At 45.3% G+C, this 12,756-nt stretch overlaps 1 protein-coding gene across 5 annotated transcripts in view; it reads left to right on the forward strand.

Moving 5' to 3' along the window:
* VPS13C (vacuolar protein sorting 13 homolog C) overlaps positions 1 to 12,756 on the forward strand; it is a 192,168-nt gene that overhangs the window by 155,373 nt on the left and 24,039 nt on the right. For all 5 annotated transcript variants that reach the window (XM_027828023.3, XM_037910913.2, XM_043524468.1 and 2 more), the window contains 5 exons: positions 5,815 to 5,954; positions 6,415 to 6,496; positions 7,027 to 7,140; positions 7,699 to 7,774; positions 9,969 to 10,132. In XM_027828023.3, the coding sequence (XP_027683824.2) occupies positions 5,815 to 5,954; positions 6,415 to 6,496; positions 7,027 to 7,140; positions 7,699 to 7,774; positions 9,969 to 10,132 (576 nt within the window). The remainder of the gene's footprint in view (positions 1 to 5,814; positions 5,955 to 6,414; positions 6,497 to 7,026; positions 7,141 to 7,698; positions 7,775 to 9,968; positions 10,133 to 12,756) is intronic.

Genomic DNA, 12,756 nt, shown 5'->3' on the forward strand with positions numbered 1-12,756 from the left:
GTTCCCCCTCCTTATCTGGGGAAGGCTCCTTTGGTGCTGGGGTCCAGTGTGCAGGTGCCGTGTCCGGCTCGGTATAGCTCTGATTGCGACGCCGGCGATGCCATGGCCAGCTTGTCCAAGGCTGCCAGGAAGGGCTGGGAATACGTGACCTGCATCACTGGCACCCATGGGTTCCAGTACGCCACTGGGTAGGCCACTGTCCCTGCTGTGACAGCACCATGGTCGGTGCTGTGACAGTCTCACGTGTCACGAGGAGAATTCCCTTGTCAGGGCAAAGGGCTAAATTTTTGGTCTGATCCATACCACTGTCCCACTGGCGAACACGGTGGAGTCGTCGAGGCCTGGGTTTGCCTGCTGACTTTGGATGGCGACCTGTGAAGCGAAGGCGAGTAGTGACGTCTGCTGGAGGACTGCTGGAGGGCAACCAGGACTGGCACCGTGATTCTGAGCGACCCCTCCAGGACAGTGACCAATGTCTAGGAGACCACCTGAATGAGAGAGACTGGGGCCTAGTCAACCTGTGGCCAGAAGTACCTGCAGCATGGGAGGCTCCAGCATCCCACGCCTAGTAGACGGTGACCTGGGTCGTCTAGCTAGAGAGCTAGGATACGGTGCCGGGATCCAAGATTGTGGAGACGGGAATGTGGACCTGCGGTCCGAAGATTCAGGGGTACTCCGCCCTCCTGTGAGGCTGCATTCTCATAGGCTTTGTAGCCTTTTCTCATAGGGTTGTAGCCAAGACAGCCACCTGGTGTGGCGCTGCAGAGATGCAGGCCACAATCCAAGACCTCCCTTTCAAGGGCACCAGACTCTTCTCTGAGCTTACAGACTCAAGGCTCCATGGACCTAAAGACTCCCAAACCACCCTCCGCTCCCTGGGCCTTCGTACCCTACAACAATCCAGGAAGCCTTTCCGTCCTTCCTTCCCCTCAGCAGTCCAAGGTCCTGGGGAACTTGCAAAGCGGGCTCCTACAGGAGAAAGGCAAGGAGCATAAGCGGTGATACCCATCATCTTCCTGCTCGGCTGCACAACCTGACCCTCCTAGAAGCCAGGGAGGCCAAAAGCAATCATTTTAAGGCTGTGCCTGAGTATAATGCCCCGTCAATCTGATTGATCCATCCCGCCCTTTCCAGTCGGCCTAGTCCCGTATCTCATCAGACTGTTGAGTGTTCGTTGCAGTTTTTATTGGGCTATACTTAAGGCTGTGATTTAGTCACAGAGGTCATAAGAATGGCCATACTGGGTCAGACCAAAGGTCCATCCAGCCCAGTATCCTGTCTACCGACAGTGGCCAGGTGCCCCAGAGGGAGTGAACCTAACGGGTTCTCTAGTGATCTCTCTCCTGCCATCCATCTCCACCCTCAGACAAGCAGAGGCTAGGGATACCATTCCTTACCCATCTTGGCTAATAGCCATTAATGGACTTAACCTCCATGAATTTATCCAGTTCTCTTTTAAACCCTATTATAGTCCTAGCCTTCACAACCTGCTCGGGCAAGGAGTTCCACAGGTTGACTGTGCGCTGAGTGAAGAAGAACTTCCTTTTATTTGTTTTAAACATGCTATCCATTAATTTCCTTTGGTGGCCCCTAGTTCTTATATTGTGGGAACAAGTAAATAACTTTTCCTTATTCACTTTCTCCACACCACTCATGATTTTATATACCTCTGTCATATCCCCCCTTAATTTCCTCTTTTCCAAGCTGAAAAGTCCTAGCCTCTTTAATCTCTCCTCTTATGGGACCCGTTCCAAACCCCTAATAGTTTTAGTTGCCCTTTTCTGAACCTTTTCCGTAACTTCCAGCAACTGCCGTGACTTGAGTGGTGGGGAGCTGCAGGGTCCCCCGCAGCTCCCAGCCGCTGTAGGTGGTGGAGGAACCCCTGAGCTCGCTTTTGGCAGCAGGGGAACCTCTGAGCTATGGGTGTTGGGGGTACCCTGCAGCTCCCAACTGCTGTAGGCGGCTTCTAGCCCCTGCACAGCTGCCCCCCCTTCCGGCAGTATGGGGATCCGCAGATCCCCATTTTGTCCCAGATATTTTAAGTCTTCCATGAATGTTTCTTTTTTATCCGTGAGCTGTCCATGACTTTACTAAAAATATCCTTGACAAAATCTTAGCCTTAGCTATACCCTACAGTATATCACCAACCACCCCTCCCACCCCCTTTCCCCGTCCCTCTTCAGGGACCCTTCTCAGGAGCAACTCCTCGTTCAGGAGGTCGACAACCTCCTGTGCCTGAGGGCAGTGTAGAAGGTTCCTCAGAAATATGTAAGGAAGAGGGTTCTACTCCCATTACTTCCTAATTCTGAAGACAAAAGGGGGCTTCAGACCCATTCTGGACCTGTGTCGCCACAACAAGTCTCTTGAGAAGTTGAAGCTTTGCATGGTCTCCCTGGCCTCCATCATCTCCTCCCTGGATCCGGGAGACTGGTACACCGCCCTCAGTTTAAAGAACGCTTACTTCCATATTTCCATTTTTCTAGGGCACCAGCACTTGCTCTGTTTCATGCTGGGCTGGCGCCATTTCCAGTTGATGGCGATGCCCTTTGGTCTCTCATCAGCCCCGAGGATGTGCACAAAGTGCACAGCGCCGGTGGCCGCTTACCTGCGACGTTAGGGAGTACAAATGTATCCATACCTCCACAACTGGTTGATACGGGGCTGGTCCCGAGACCAGGTGCATAGGCATCTCGAGCTGGTCTGTCTGACCTCAACCTTAACCCCAGTGCAATGCATAGAATTCATCGGAGTGGTTCTCTACTCTGCTCGGGCCAGGGCCTTCCTCACCGAGACTCGGTTCCAAGCCATGGTGAACCTCATCTCGTGTATGCGAGCCCACTCACTCATCACCGCCCACATGTGCCTGAAACTGTTGAGACACATGGCAGCCTACACGTGTGTGGTCCAGCACGTGCGACTGTGCTTCAGGCCCCTGCAGGCATGGCTGGCATTGGCTTATGGCCCCAACGGGTGATCAGAATTCCAGACAGTGTACTGTCGTCTATCACCTGGTGGTCAGACCCTGCGGCGGTGCTGGAAGGAGTTCCCTTTGAGGCTCTGGCTGTGTTGACAGCCTTGGTCTCTGATGCTTCGGACCTGGGGTGGGGAGCCCATCTGTGCTATCTCAGTACACAAGGTCATTGGTCCAGTCACGATCGCTCCTTGCATATCAACGTCAGGAAACTCAGTGCGATGTGCCTGGCCTGCCAAGCCTTCCTACCTAATATACTGGGCAAAGTGGTTCAGGTCCTTACAGACAACATGGCTGCCATGTTCTATATCAACAAGCAAGGTGGAGCCAGGTCGACGGCCCTCTGTCAAGAAGCTGTCAGGCTCTGAGACGTCTGTCTGCAGTATGGTATACATCTCATTGCAGCGCACCTTCCAGGGGCCAAGAATGCCTTGGAAGATTGCCTCAGCAGGATCTTCTTGTCTTGCTATGATTGGTCCCTCCATCCCGGAGGTGGTCAGTTTCATCTTCTGCAAGTGGGGAACTCCCCGAGTGGACCTGTTCGCGTCCAGACAGAATAGGAAATGCCACGTCTTTTGCTCGATGAGAGGCTTGGATGGGGGCCCCTGTTGGATGCTTTTCTATTCCTGTGGTTGGGGGCTCTGAGGTATGCCTTTCCTCCAGTACCGTTGCTCCCCGGGGTCCTTACAAAGATCAAGTAGGACAGAGCAAGGGTGATTCTCATAGCGCCGGCCTTGTCGCCCCAGCAGTGGGACAGCACACTGCTGGACCTTTCGGTGGCAACTCTGTTCTAGCTGCCTCTTAGGCCGGACTTGCTGTTCCAAAACCATGGCAGTCTTCTGCACCCAAACCTGGCGGAGCTGCACTTGTTGGCTTGGCTGTTGTGTGGTTGAATAAGTAGGAGCAGCAGTGCTCAGCGTACGTTCAGCAGATCCTATTGGGAAGTAAAAACTCTACCAGGGTGAACTACCTCGCCAAGTGGAAGCTGTTCACTTGTTGGATCTCAGAAAAAGGCATCCAGCCCGAGCAGGCCTCATTGCAGCTCATTCTGGAATACTTTCTGCATCTCAAGCTCCAGGGTTTGTCCCTTTCATTGATCGAGATCCACCTGGCAGCCATCTTGGCATTTCATCCACTGCTCAAGGGCAGGTCGGTCTTCGGCCAGGACATGACTGTCAGATTCCCCCAAGGGCCTTTAGCACCTCTACCCCCATGTCAAGGACCCCATTACTCTGTGGGACTTGAACCTGGTGCTGTAACATCTTGTTGGGCCCCCTTTCAAGCCTTTGGCTTCCTGTTCTCTCCTCCTCCTGTCCTGGAAGGTTGCATTCCTAGTCGTGGTGACTTCGGCCCATCGAGTCTTGGAGATTCGGGCGCTCACCTTGGAGTTGCCTTATATATTTTTCTACAAGGACAAGGTACAGCTGAGACTGCACCGGCTTTCCTTCCCAAGGTGGTGTCTTAATTTCATTCAAGCCAGAATCTTCTTTCTGAAGCCGCATTAAGTTGGCAGAGGAGGGTAGACTACATGCCTTGTACATTAGGAGGGCTCTTGTCTTCTACATTGACAGGACCAAGCCATTCCATAAGTCTACACAATTGTTTGTTGCAGCGACCGACCGGATGAAAGGGCACCCTGTATCCACCCAAAGAATTTCTTCTTGGATCATCGCCTGCATTCGCTACGATCTTGCTACGATCAAGCGAAGGTGTCGCCACCAGTTGTTGTCGCTGCCCACTCGACCAGGGCACAGGCCTCTTTGGCAGCTTTCCTGAGCCCTGTACCTATCCAGGGCATCTGCTGGTCGTCCATCCATACATTTACGTCCCACTACACACTGACCCAGCAGGCCCGGGACAATGCTGGCTTTGGTAGGGCGGTACTGCAAGCCACAAAACTCTGAAATCCTGAGCCCAACTCCATAGATACTGCCTGAGAGTCACCTAGAATGGAATCGACATGAGCAAACACTCGAAGAAGAAAAATCGGTTACCTTCCATAACACTCTTGTTCTTTGAGATATGTTGCTCATATCCATTCCATTACTCACCCTCCTACCCCTCTGTCGGAGTTGCAGGCTAGGAGGAACTGAGAGGGCATAGGGTCAGTGGTGCCTAATATACCAATGCATGAGCATGGCACTCAAGGGGGCGCCACAGCTGACCCTACAGATACCACTAAGGCAAAAGTCTCCGACTACTGTGCGCATGGGCGTGCACACACATAGAATGGAATGGACATGAGCAACACATCTCGAAGAACAACAGTTATGAAAGGTAACCATTTTTTGCTTGAAGAGACTCAGAACTTAAATCCTGTATTGCCAACACTGTGAAATGTGCAGTTCCAGAGAAGAACGTTGGAAAAAAGATGTATTTATTTGCTAGCTAAATTCAGGCTAGTTAAAATACAACCCTTTTTTGCTAGTACTAATTTCCATTGGGACCCACTTATATTCCACATTATTTTCTGTCTGTGAACGTGATTGATGTCATCATGATTTGTGAATAAACGTGTTATTCTCACAGTTTTTATAAACAGAGGATTTTGTTTGAGTTTTACTGTGCACATGGGTAGAGCCCTGCAAATTTGTGGAACCATATTTGCCGCTTGCAGATGGATGCAGATCCAGATTTTGTATCCGTGCATGGCTCTGCACATGGGTGAACAAAAGAGCTATTAAGGGAACTTGATCACTATTTTTTAAGTGCATTGCAGGTGTAGCTGTTCAAGTAGTGCAATTTTTAAAAAGCAAGTCAACTATAAATAATTTACAAATGTAATTGTTGGATTTCATACTTACCTGTTGATTTCATTCTTTACAAATATTTTTGTCTTGTAGTTGCATTTGAGTCTGTCTTTGGGTTCAGGTGGAGAAGAATCAGATAAGGACAAAAAAGAAATGATCGCTATTCATTCAGTCAACTTGCTATTGAAAAGTATTGGGGCTACTCTGACTGATGTGGATGATCTTATATTTAAGTAAGCTGATACTTCTGATTAATAGATTTTGACTGTTAAATTTGTAAATAGAGTTAGTGAATCCTTGCAGGTATTTCAGTTCTTCAGCAGTAGTCAGTAAATGATTGGTCTGATTTAACTATTTAGAATGAATTTAATTGCCTTGTAATCAAGTACAGTCACATGCATGGAAAGTGTGTTTGTGTTATTTTTAAAAGTGGACTTGAGATCCTCAGAGGGAAGGAGATGAATGGGAAAGGAAGGGTATCTAATTGTTCTAAACCCTTGCACTGCATCCCTTGGTAGCCTTCGCTTCCTACAAGTGTCTAAAGTAGTGCTCTAGCTACCTTACTGAATAATGCACAATAAAAGGTATAGGTTAGTTAAATAATTTTGTAAATTTAAATACTCCAATCTCTAGTTACTAAATCAATAAGAGATTTTTTTTTTCAGCTATTAAATGTTGCTATTTGTCTTTCAGACTTGCTTTCTTTGAAATTAAGTATCAGTTTTACAGGCAAGATGAGCTAATAAGGAGAGTTGTTACACATTATAGTGAACAAGTAAGTTCATTCAGTGAATTCTACTTTTTAAACATATTTTTAGGATAAATATGCTTGTCTGGAATGTGAAGCTTTTGTGCTTATTTGGGTATAAACTATTAGTTTTACAAATCCATTGTTCATAGTCATTTCTGTGGCAAAGCATCTAAACGTGAATTACCTCTACTTCAAGTGGATTTCAGTTTCAACAGTTTCTGCTTTTACTTTTGCCCACCTGTGTCAAATATGGTACTAGACTCATCATCTACCATGACATTCTGATGGAGCTACTTGTACATGTACAGCATCTTTTGCCATAGCCAGACTCTTTCACAGTCACTCAAGCAGAGCATGCTTACTCCTGTGCCTATGTCGTGCTTTTATCCTGGTCTGTAGCATTATGCAGTACTTCTGCTAAGCCACTGTTTTAACACCATCTTACTTGCGCTTGGAAGATTTAAAAACTATGTTCTATAGATTTTAATTCTAACTTGGGTAGTATATTAAAAAAGAGCTGATATGTACTATGTCCACTTTTGTTCTTCATTTAGTTCTTGAAGCAGATGTATGTTCTTGTACTGGGTTTAGATGTCCTGGGAAATCCATTTGGCTTAATCAGAGGTTTGTCTGAGGGTGTTGAAGCTTTCTTCTATGAGCCTTTTCAGGTATGATTTCTTCTTTTAGGTCACTGTATTAGTCAGTTAGCTATAAGTTGCTAAAAATATTTTTGAACCTCATGAATTGGGAAATCGTGGCACTTGCTACTCGAAGAAATGTCTTGTTAAAGGGTATGTCTATAACGTAATAGAAGATGCATGGGATGGCTGCGGTTGGCCCAGGTTAGCTGACTGTGCCTTGCTGGGTTTGCGGGCTATGCCACTGTAGTGTAGATATTTCGGCTCGGGCTGGAACTCCGGTTCTGAGACACTGCAAGGCAGGAGGGTCTCACAGCTTGGGCTCTAGCCTGATCTCAAACATCTACACTGCTATTTTTAGCCCTGAAGCCCGAGCCCGGTGAGCCCATCAGCTGACCTGGCCTCTGAGACTCAGTGCTATGGGTTTATCACAGTGTAGACATACCCTAAATGAACAGACATTTTCCAATGCACAGCAGTTGCCATTTGATTCTTGAAGAGCTGTAGGATGAAGAGAGGGGTTTCTCTCTCTCTCTCTCTCTCTCTCTCTCTCTCTGTATTTTAATTTATAGTAAATTTCATCTTTAGGGAGCTGTTCAAGGACCTGAAGAATTTGCTGAGGGCTTTGTGATTGGTGTAAAGAGTCTTCTTGGTCACACAGTAGGTATGTATCATGTACCTTTGTCATTGACAAAAGTACTTGTTAACTTAGTTCTTGTACTGTATGACCAAATGTCTTTGTAGAGCTTTTGCTATTTTAATTTGGTTGAGAAGCATTTTCAAAACACTAATATGGGAATCATGGCAGAAGCTGTGATAGAAAACACTGGCTGAAGAGATCTCTGAGCTATTAGCAATTATCTTTCAGAACTCACGGAGGATGGGAGATATCACAGAGGACTGGAAAAGGGCAAATATAGTATCTATCTGTTCATAATCACCTAGAAGATAATAAGGTGATAAGTAGCAGTCAACATGGATTTGTCAAGAACAAATCCTGTCAAATCAACCTAATATTCTTCTTTGACAGGGTAACAAGCTTGGTGGATAGGGGAGAAGCAGTAGATGTGGTATATATCTTGACTGTAGTGAAGTTTTTAAAACTGTTTCACGTGACCGTCTCATAAACAAACCAGGGAAGTATAGCCTAGATGAGCCTACTGTAAGGTGGGTGTACAACTGGTTGGAAAACTGTACTCCAGAGTAGTTATCAATGGTCCACAGTCAAGCTAGAAAGACCTATCAAGTGGGGTCCTGTAAGTATCTGTCCTGAGTCCGGTTTTATTCAATATCTTCATAAATGATTTAGATAGTGGCATAGAGAATACGCTTTTATCAAGTTTGTGTATGATACCAAGCTCGGAGAGGTTGCAAATGCTTTGAAGGAAAAGATTATAATTCAAAATCATCTTGACAAACTGGAGAAACGGTCTGAAATAAAAAGGATGAAATTCAGTGACGAAAATGAAAAGTACTATGATGAGGAAGGAATAATCAACTGCACAAATACAGAATGGGAAATGACTGCCTAGGAAGGAGTACTTTATTAAAATGGATCACAAACTAAATATGAGTTAACAATGTAATACAGTTTCAAAAAGAGCAAACTTCATTCTGAGATGTATTAGCAGGACTGTTGTAAGTAAGACACAAGAAGTGATTCTTCCGTTTTACTCAGCACTGATAAGGCCTAAACTGGAGTATTGTGTTCAGTCCTGGGCACCAAACTTGGGGAAAGATGTAGACAAATTGGAGAAAGTCCAGGGGAGCAACAAAAATGATATAAGGGCTAGAAAACATGACCTTGCGGAAAGATTGAAAAAATTGGGTTTGTTTGTTCTGGAGAAGAGAAAACTGAGGGGGGACATAAGTCTTTGAGTACCTTCAGGAGAGAAGGTTCCCCATCAAAGCCCTCTCAGAAAAGGCAGAAAGTTGTTATAGGTTTGTAAAAGGTTGTTATAAAAAGGAGGGTGATAAATTGTTCTCCATCACCACTAAGGACAAGACATGAAGTAAAGGGGCTTAAACTGCAGCAAGGGAGATTTAGGCTCGACATTGTGAAAAACTTCCTAACTGTAAGGGTGGTTAAGCACTGATACAAATTACCTATGGAGGTGGTGGAATCTCTGTCATTGGAGGTTTTTATGAATAAGTTAGACAAACACCTGTCAGGAATCATCTGGGTAATATTTAGTCTTTCCTCAGTGCAGTGGACTGGACTAGATGACCTATCAAAGTCCGTTCCAATCCTGCAATTCTATGATTCTGTGCTAGGTGTTGTAAAGTCTGCCACTCATTCCATAAGAGCTTTGTTCATTTGCAGATTATTAGTAGCAAACACAATTAACTGAGAGTTCCTAGTTTTCAGCATGATGGAGAAAAAGGCAGCTAATTTATGAAAATGTAGAATTCATTGTCAGTGCTGGGATGATAAACCAGTGATAAGTATTAGACTTCGAAGACATTTTTTGGAGAATAGTATATCCAAGACCAACCATTGCTTTGGCTAATTTATTAAAGCATCTATTTTAAATACTGTATCAGTTGTTGGAAAAATTCAGGTAACAGAGGATGGAACCTGACTGTGTGCTAAAAATATTTCAAGGCATGCCAGGTCAATATGAAATATTTGTCTTTTGCTGCAATAAGTTTCATGCCTATACACTGGAGCCTGTTGCTTGAAAGATAATATGGTATTCCATGCTTCTTGTCTGATGATTTTACTAAATTATCATATTGTCAACTTTAGCACAGAAAGATTCCTCTGAATTTCATGCAGTTTAAATTGTACATTATGGTTTGTCCATTATTAAATATAAACAAGGAGCCATGTGACTTAATCTCTCCTTGGCTGACAGGGGGTGCTGCCGGGGTGGTATCTCGGATCACTGGTTCCGTTGGAAAAGGCTTGGCTGCTATAACTATGGACAAAGAATACCAGCAAAAACGGAGAGAGGAGATGGGCCGTCAGCCGAAGGACTTTGGTGACAGTTTGGCCAAAGGAGGAAAAGGCTTTTTACGGGTATGAAATTCAAACTAAACCTACAGTGAACTGACAGTTGGGTCTGTGCTAGAAAATCATTAACTGCATGTATGAAACAATTTAATGGCATCCTCCATATTCAGTTAATGAACTAATAAAAGAAGCAGAAACTGAAGGAAAAAAATTAAAGTCCATTTACGTTGCATGGAGTACTGGATATTATCGTAAGGTGATTTATTTTCTGTTTCTTCTAGAATCCACCTGGGAGTGTCATAAAAACATTTTACATTTTAAAAAAATATCTGAAGAGGAAGTATATGTAGACAAATTGCTTCAACATTTCTGAAATGTAATGTACTTTAGATTCTGAAGTGTGTTCTGTTCATGACAATGATGCAAGTATTTTGAAAAATAGGACTAATACTATAGATATGTGACATGAGGCAGAACAGGGGAGTGTTGGGAGTTAAAATCCAAGAGATATCTGATCATAAGTAAGTGAAATTCTAGTTAACAATAGTATTGTCCTATAAGTCCTAAGTATTACTACTCATTATTATCAACTTCTGTAGATCTAACACAAATATGCTAAATGCTTCTGAAAGAATATCAATTACAGTACTTATGAGCTACTGTCTTTTTGTAGCTAGTTTTTGCAAAGTGGGAGGCTCATATCAGGGGTATTTTATTTTTAAAAAATCTATCTTGATGGGTAAGTGTGAAGAACCATGCAATTTATATATTTTATAGATAATAGCTATATCGGGAACAGAGAAGGAAGGAGGCTTCCACTCCATTCCTTATATGACTTCCCACTTTCCCCCATAGTAATAAAGATGAAGGACCAAAGGGAAGGACAGACTCAGGCCCCTTCCAACCACTTAACTTCCCTTCCCCCTGGCTAGCAAGTTTCTTGCCACCTGAAACTTACTGGTTTTTATATCTTTATCTCTGGAATGACTAATTCTTTCCTGATTGTCCCTATATGTAGTTAGTGCCCTTCAGGTTGCACATGCTCACCATACACCCAACAAACACTATCAGTGCAGGATTCTTCCCTTGGGACTCAGGGCAACACCAAGAATGTTCACCAAGATGCTGTGAGTGGTGGCAGGTTACTTCTGCTGACAAGCAGCGACAGTATTCCCTTACTTAGAGGACTGGCTCCTAGAGGGACAATCTTACTGCAAAACGTAAGAAGCAGCTACTGGGCTTCTAGATCTCTTTGACAGATTGGATTGAGGGTGAACCTGAAGAAGTCCACCCCAGAAGCCACGGTTGTGGATGAGGTTGGATGCTGTGACTTCCAGGATATATTGACCAGATGGCCAGTTCCTCTCCATCAGTTTCATACAGTGAACCCCAATGACCCTCAGGATGTCCATACAATCCTGGCACTGTTGGATCATATAGCCACAAGCACCTAATGTGATCCCATTAGCTGGGCTTTGTGTCCAATGTGTGAAGGCTTGATTACAGACTGTGCATACTCTGGTTCAAGCATAGACTCAACCTGCTAGTCAGGGTTCCCCAAAGGTTCTTATACTCTTTCACTTGCTGGGAACACAGATGAAAAATGTGTGCGCGCGTGTATGGGTACCATTCAACTCCCTGCTCCCAGCAAAGACCTTGACCATGGATGCATCCCTCATCAGTTGGGGAGTACACATGGAGGGACAGGTATATAATATTACCTATAGAAATATTGTTATACCTATGTTTACCTATTCCTCCACGTGTATATAATCTTGAGTTCTGTTGTGGGTTCTGGAGAGGAGTATTCCTGTACTGGTTACAGACCTTCTGTCCCATCTCCTCCAGTTTTTCTGTTTCAGTCCTGTCTCTTTCACACTTCGCCATGTTCCCCCATCTTCTTGTTTCAGTTTGACCCTTGGGTCTCCTCGTCCCTGGGCTCCCTGTCAGAGTACTTGTGTCCCCACGCACTGGCTCACAATCTTCTCCCCACCCAGCTCCCTGTCTCTTTCTTCCTCCCTCTCCACTCTGGGCTCCTTGTCCAAACTGCCTTCTTCTCTCCCGTACCCCACTTTGACTCTTGTTCTCTCTGCATTGAGTTAGGCTGCTGATTCTACGAAATTGTTTGGCCACCACCAGGGGGAGCATTGGAAGCACAAGAGAGAATCTCTTCTCTCAGTTCCTGTGCCACACCATAGGGGCTCCTGGCAGTTGGGAGGAGCAATTCAAGTGGAGGTGCTTCTCAGCTCCTGCCTCCCTGGACTAGAACATACTCAATGGCTGTCAAGATGGTCTTGCCCAGTCTGCTCGGTACACAGGACCCGTGAGGAGATGGAGCATGGAAAAGACAGATAGACTCTTAAGAGAATTTAGCTGCCAGATGCTTTTTTTTTAAAAAAAAAAAATCTCTACTGAGCATGTGTGAACTGAGATTTTCAGGAAGGTAATAATTTGGCCAAATGTGGGCTTTTTCTCACGGAAACCACAACGGAAGCAGATTGCCAACCCTAGGGTGTGACCCACCTGCCAAATTTCAAGTCCCAGCTTGCAGAGTGGTTCATTCACCTCAGGAGCCACCTCCTTGTGTCCAGGCGTGGCGGCATACTCTGTTTATGGCACTCCCTGCCAATAGTCACTCCATCGTTGCGGTGGTCTCTCTCCCTGCAGCTTCGCCTTCTGGCCAGGTTATG

This window comes from Chelonia mydas, chromosome 10 (assembly GCF_015237465.2).
Source record: "Chelonia mydas isolate rCheMyd1 chromosome 10, rCheMyd1.pri.v2, whole genome shotgun sequence".
Lineage (NCBI taxonomy): Eukaryota > Metazoa > Chordata > Testudines > Cheloniidae > Chelonia > Chelonia mydas.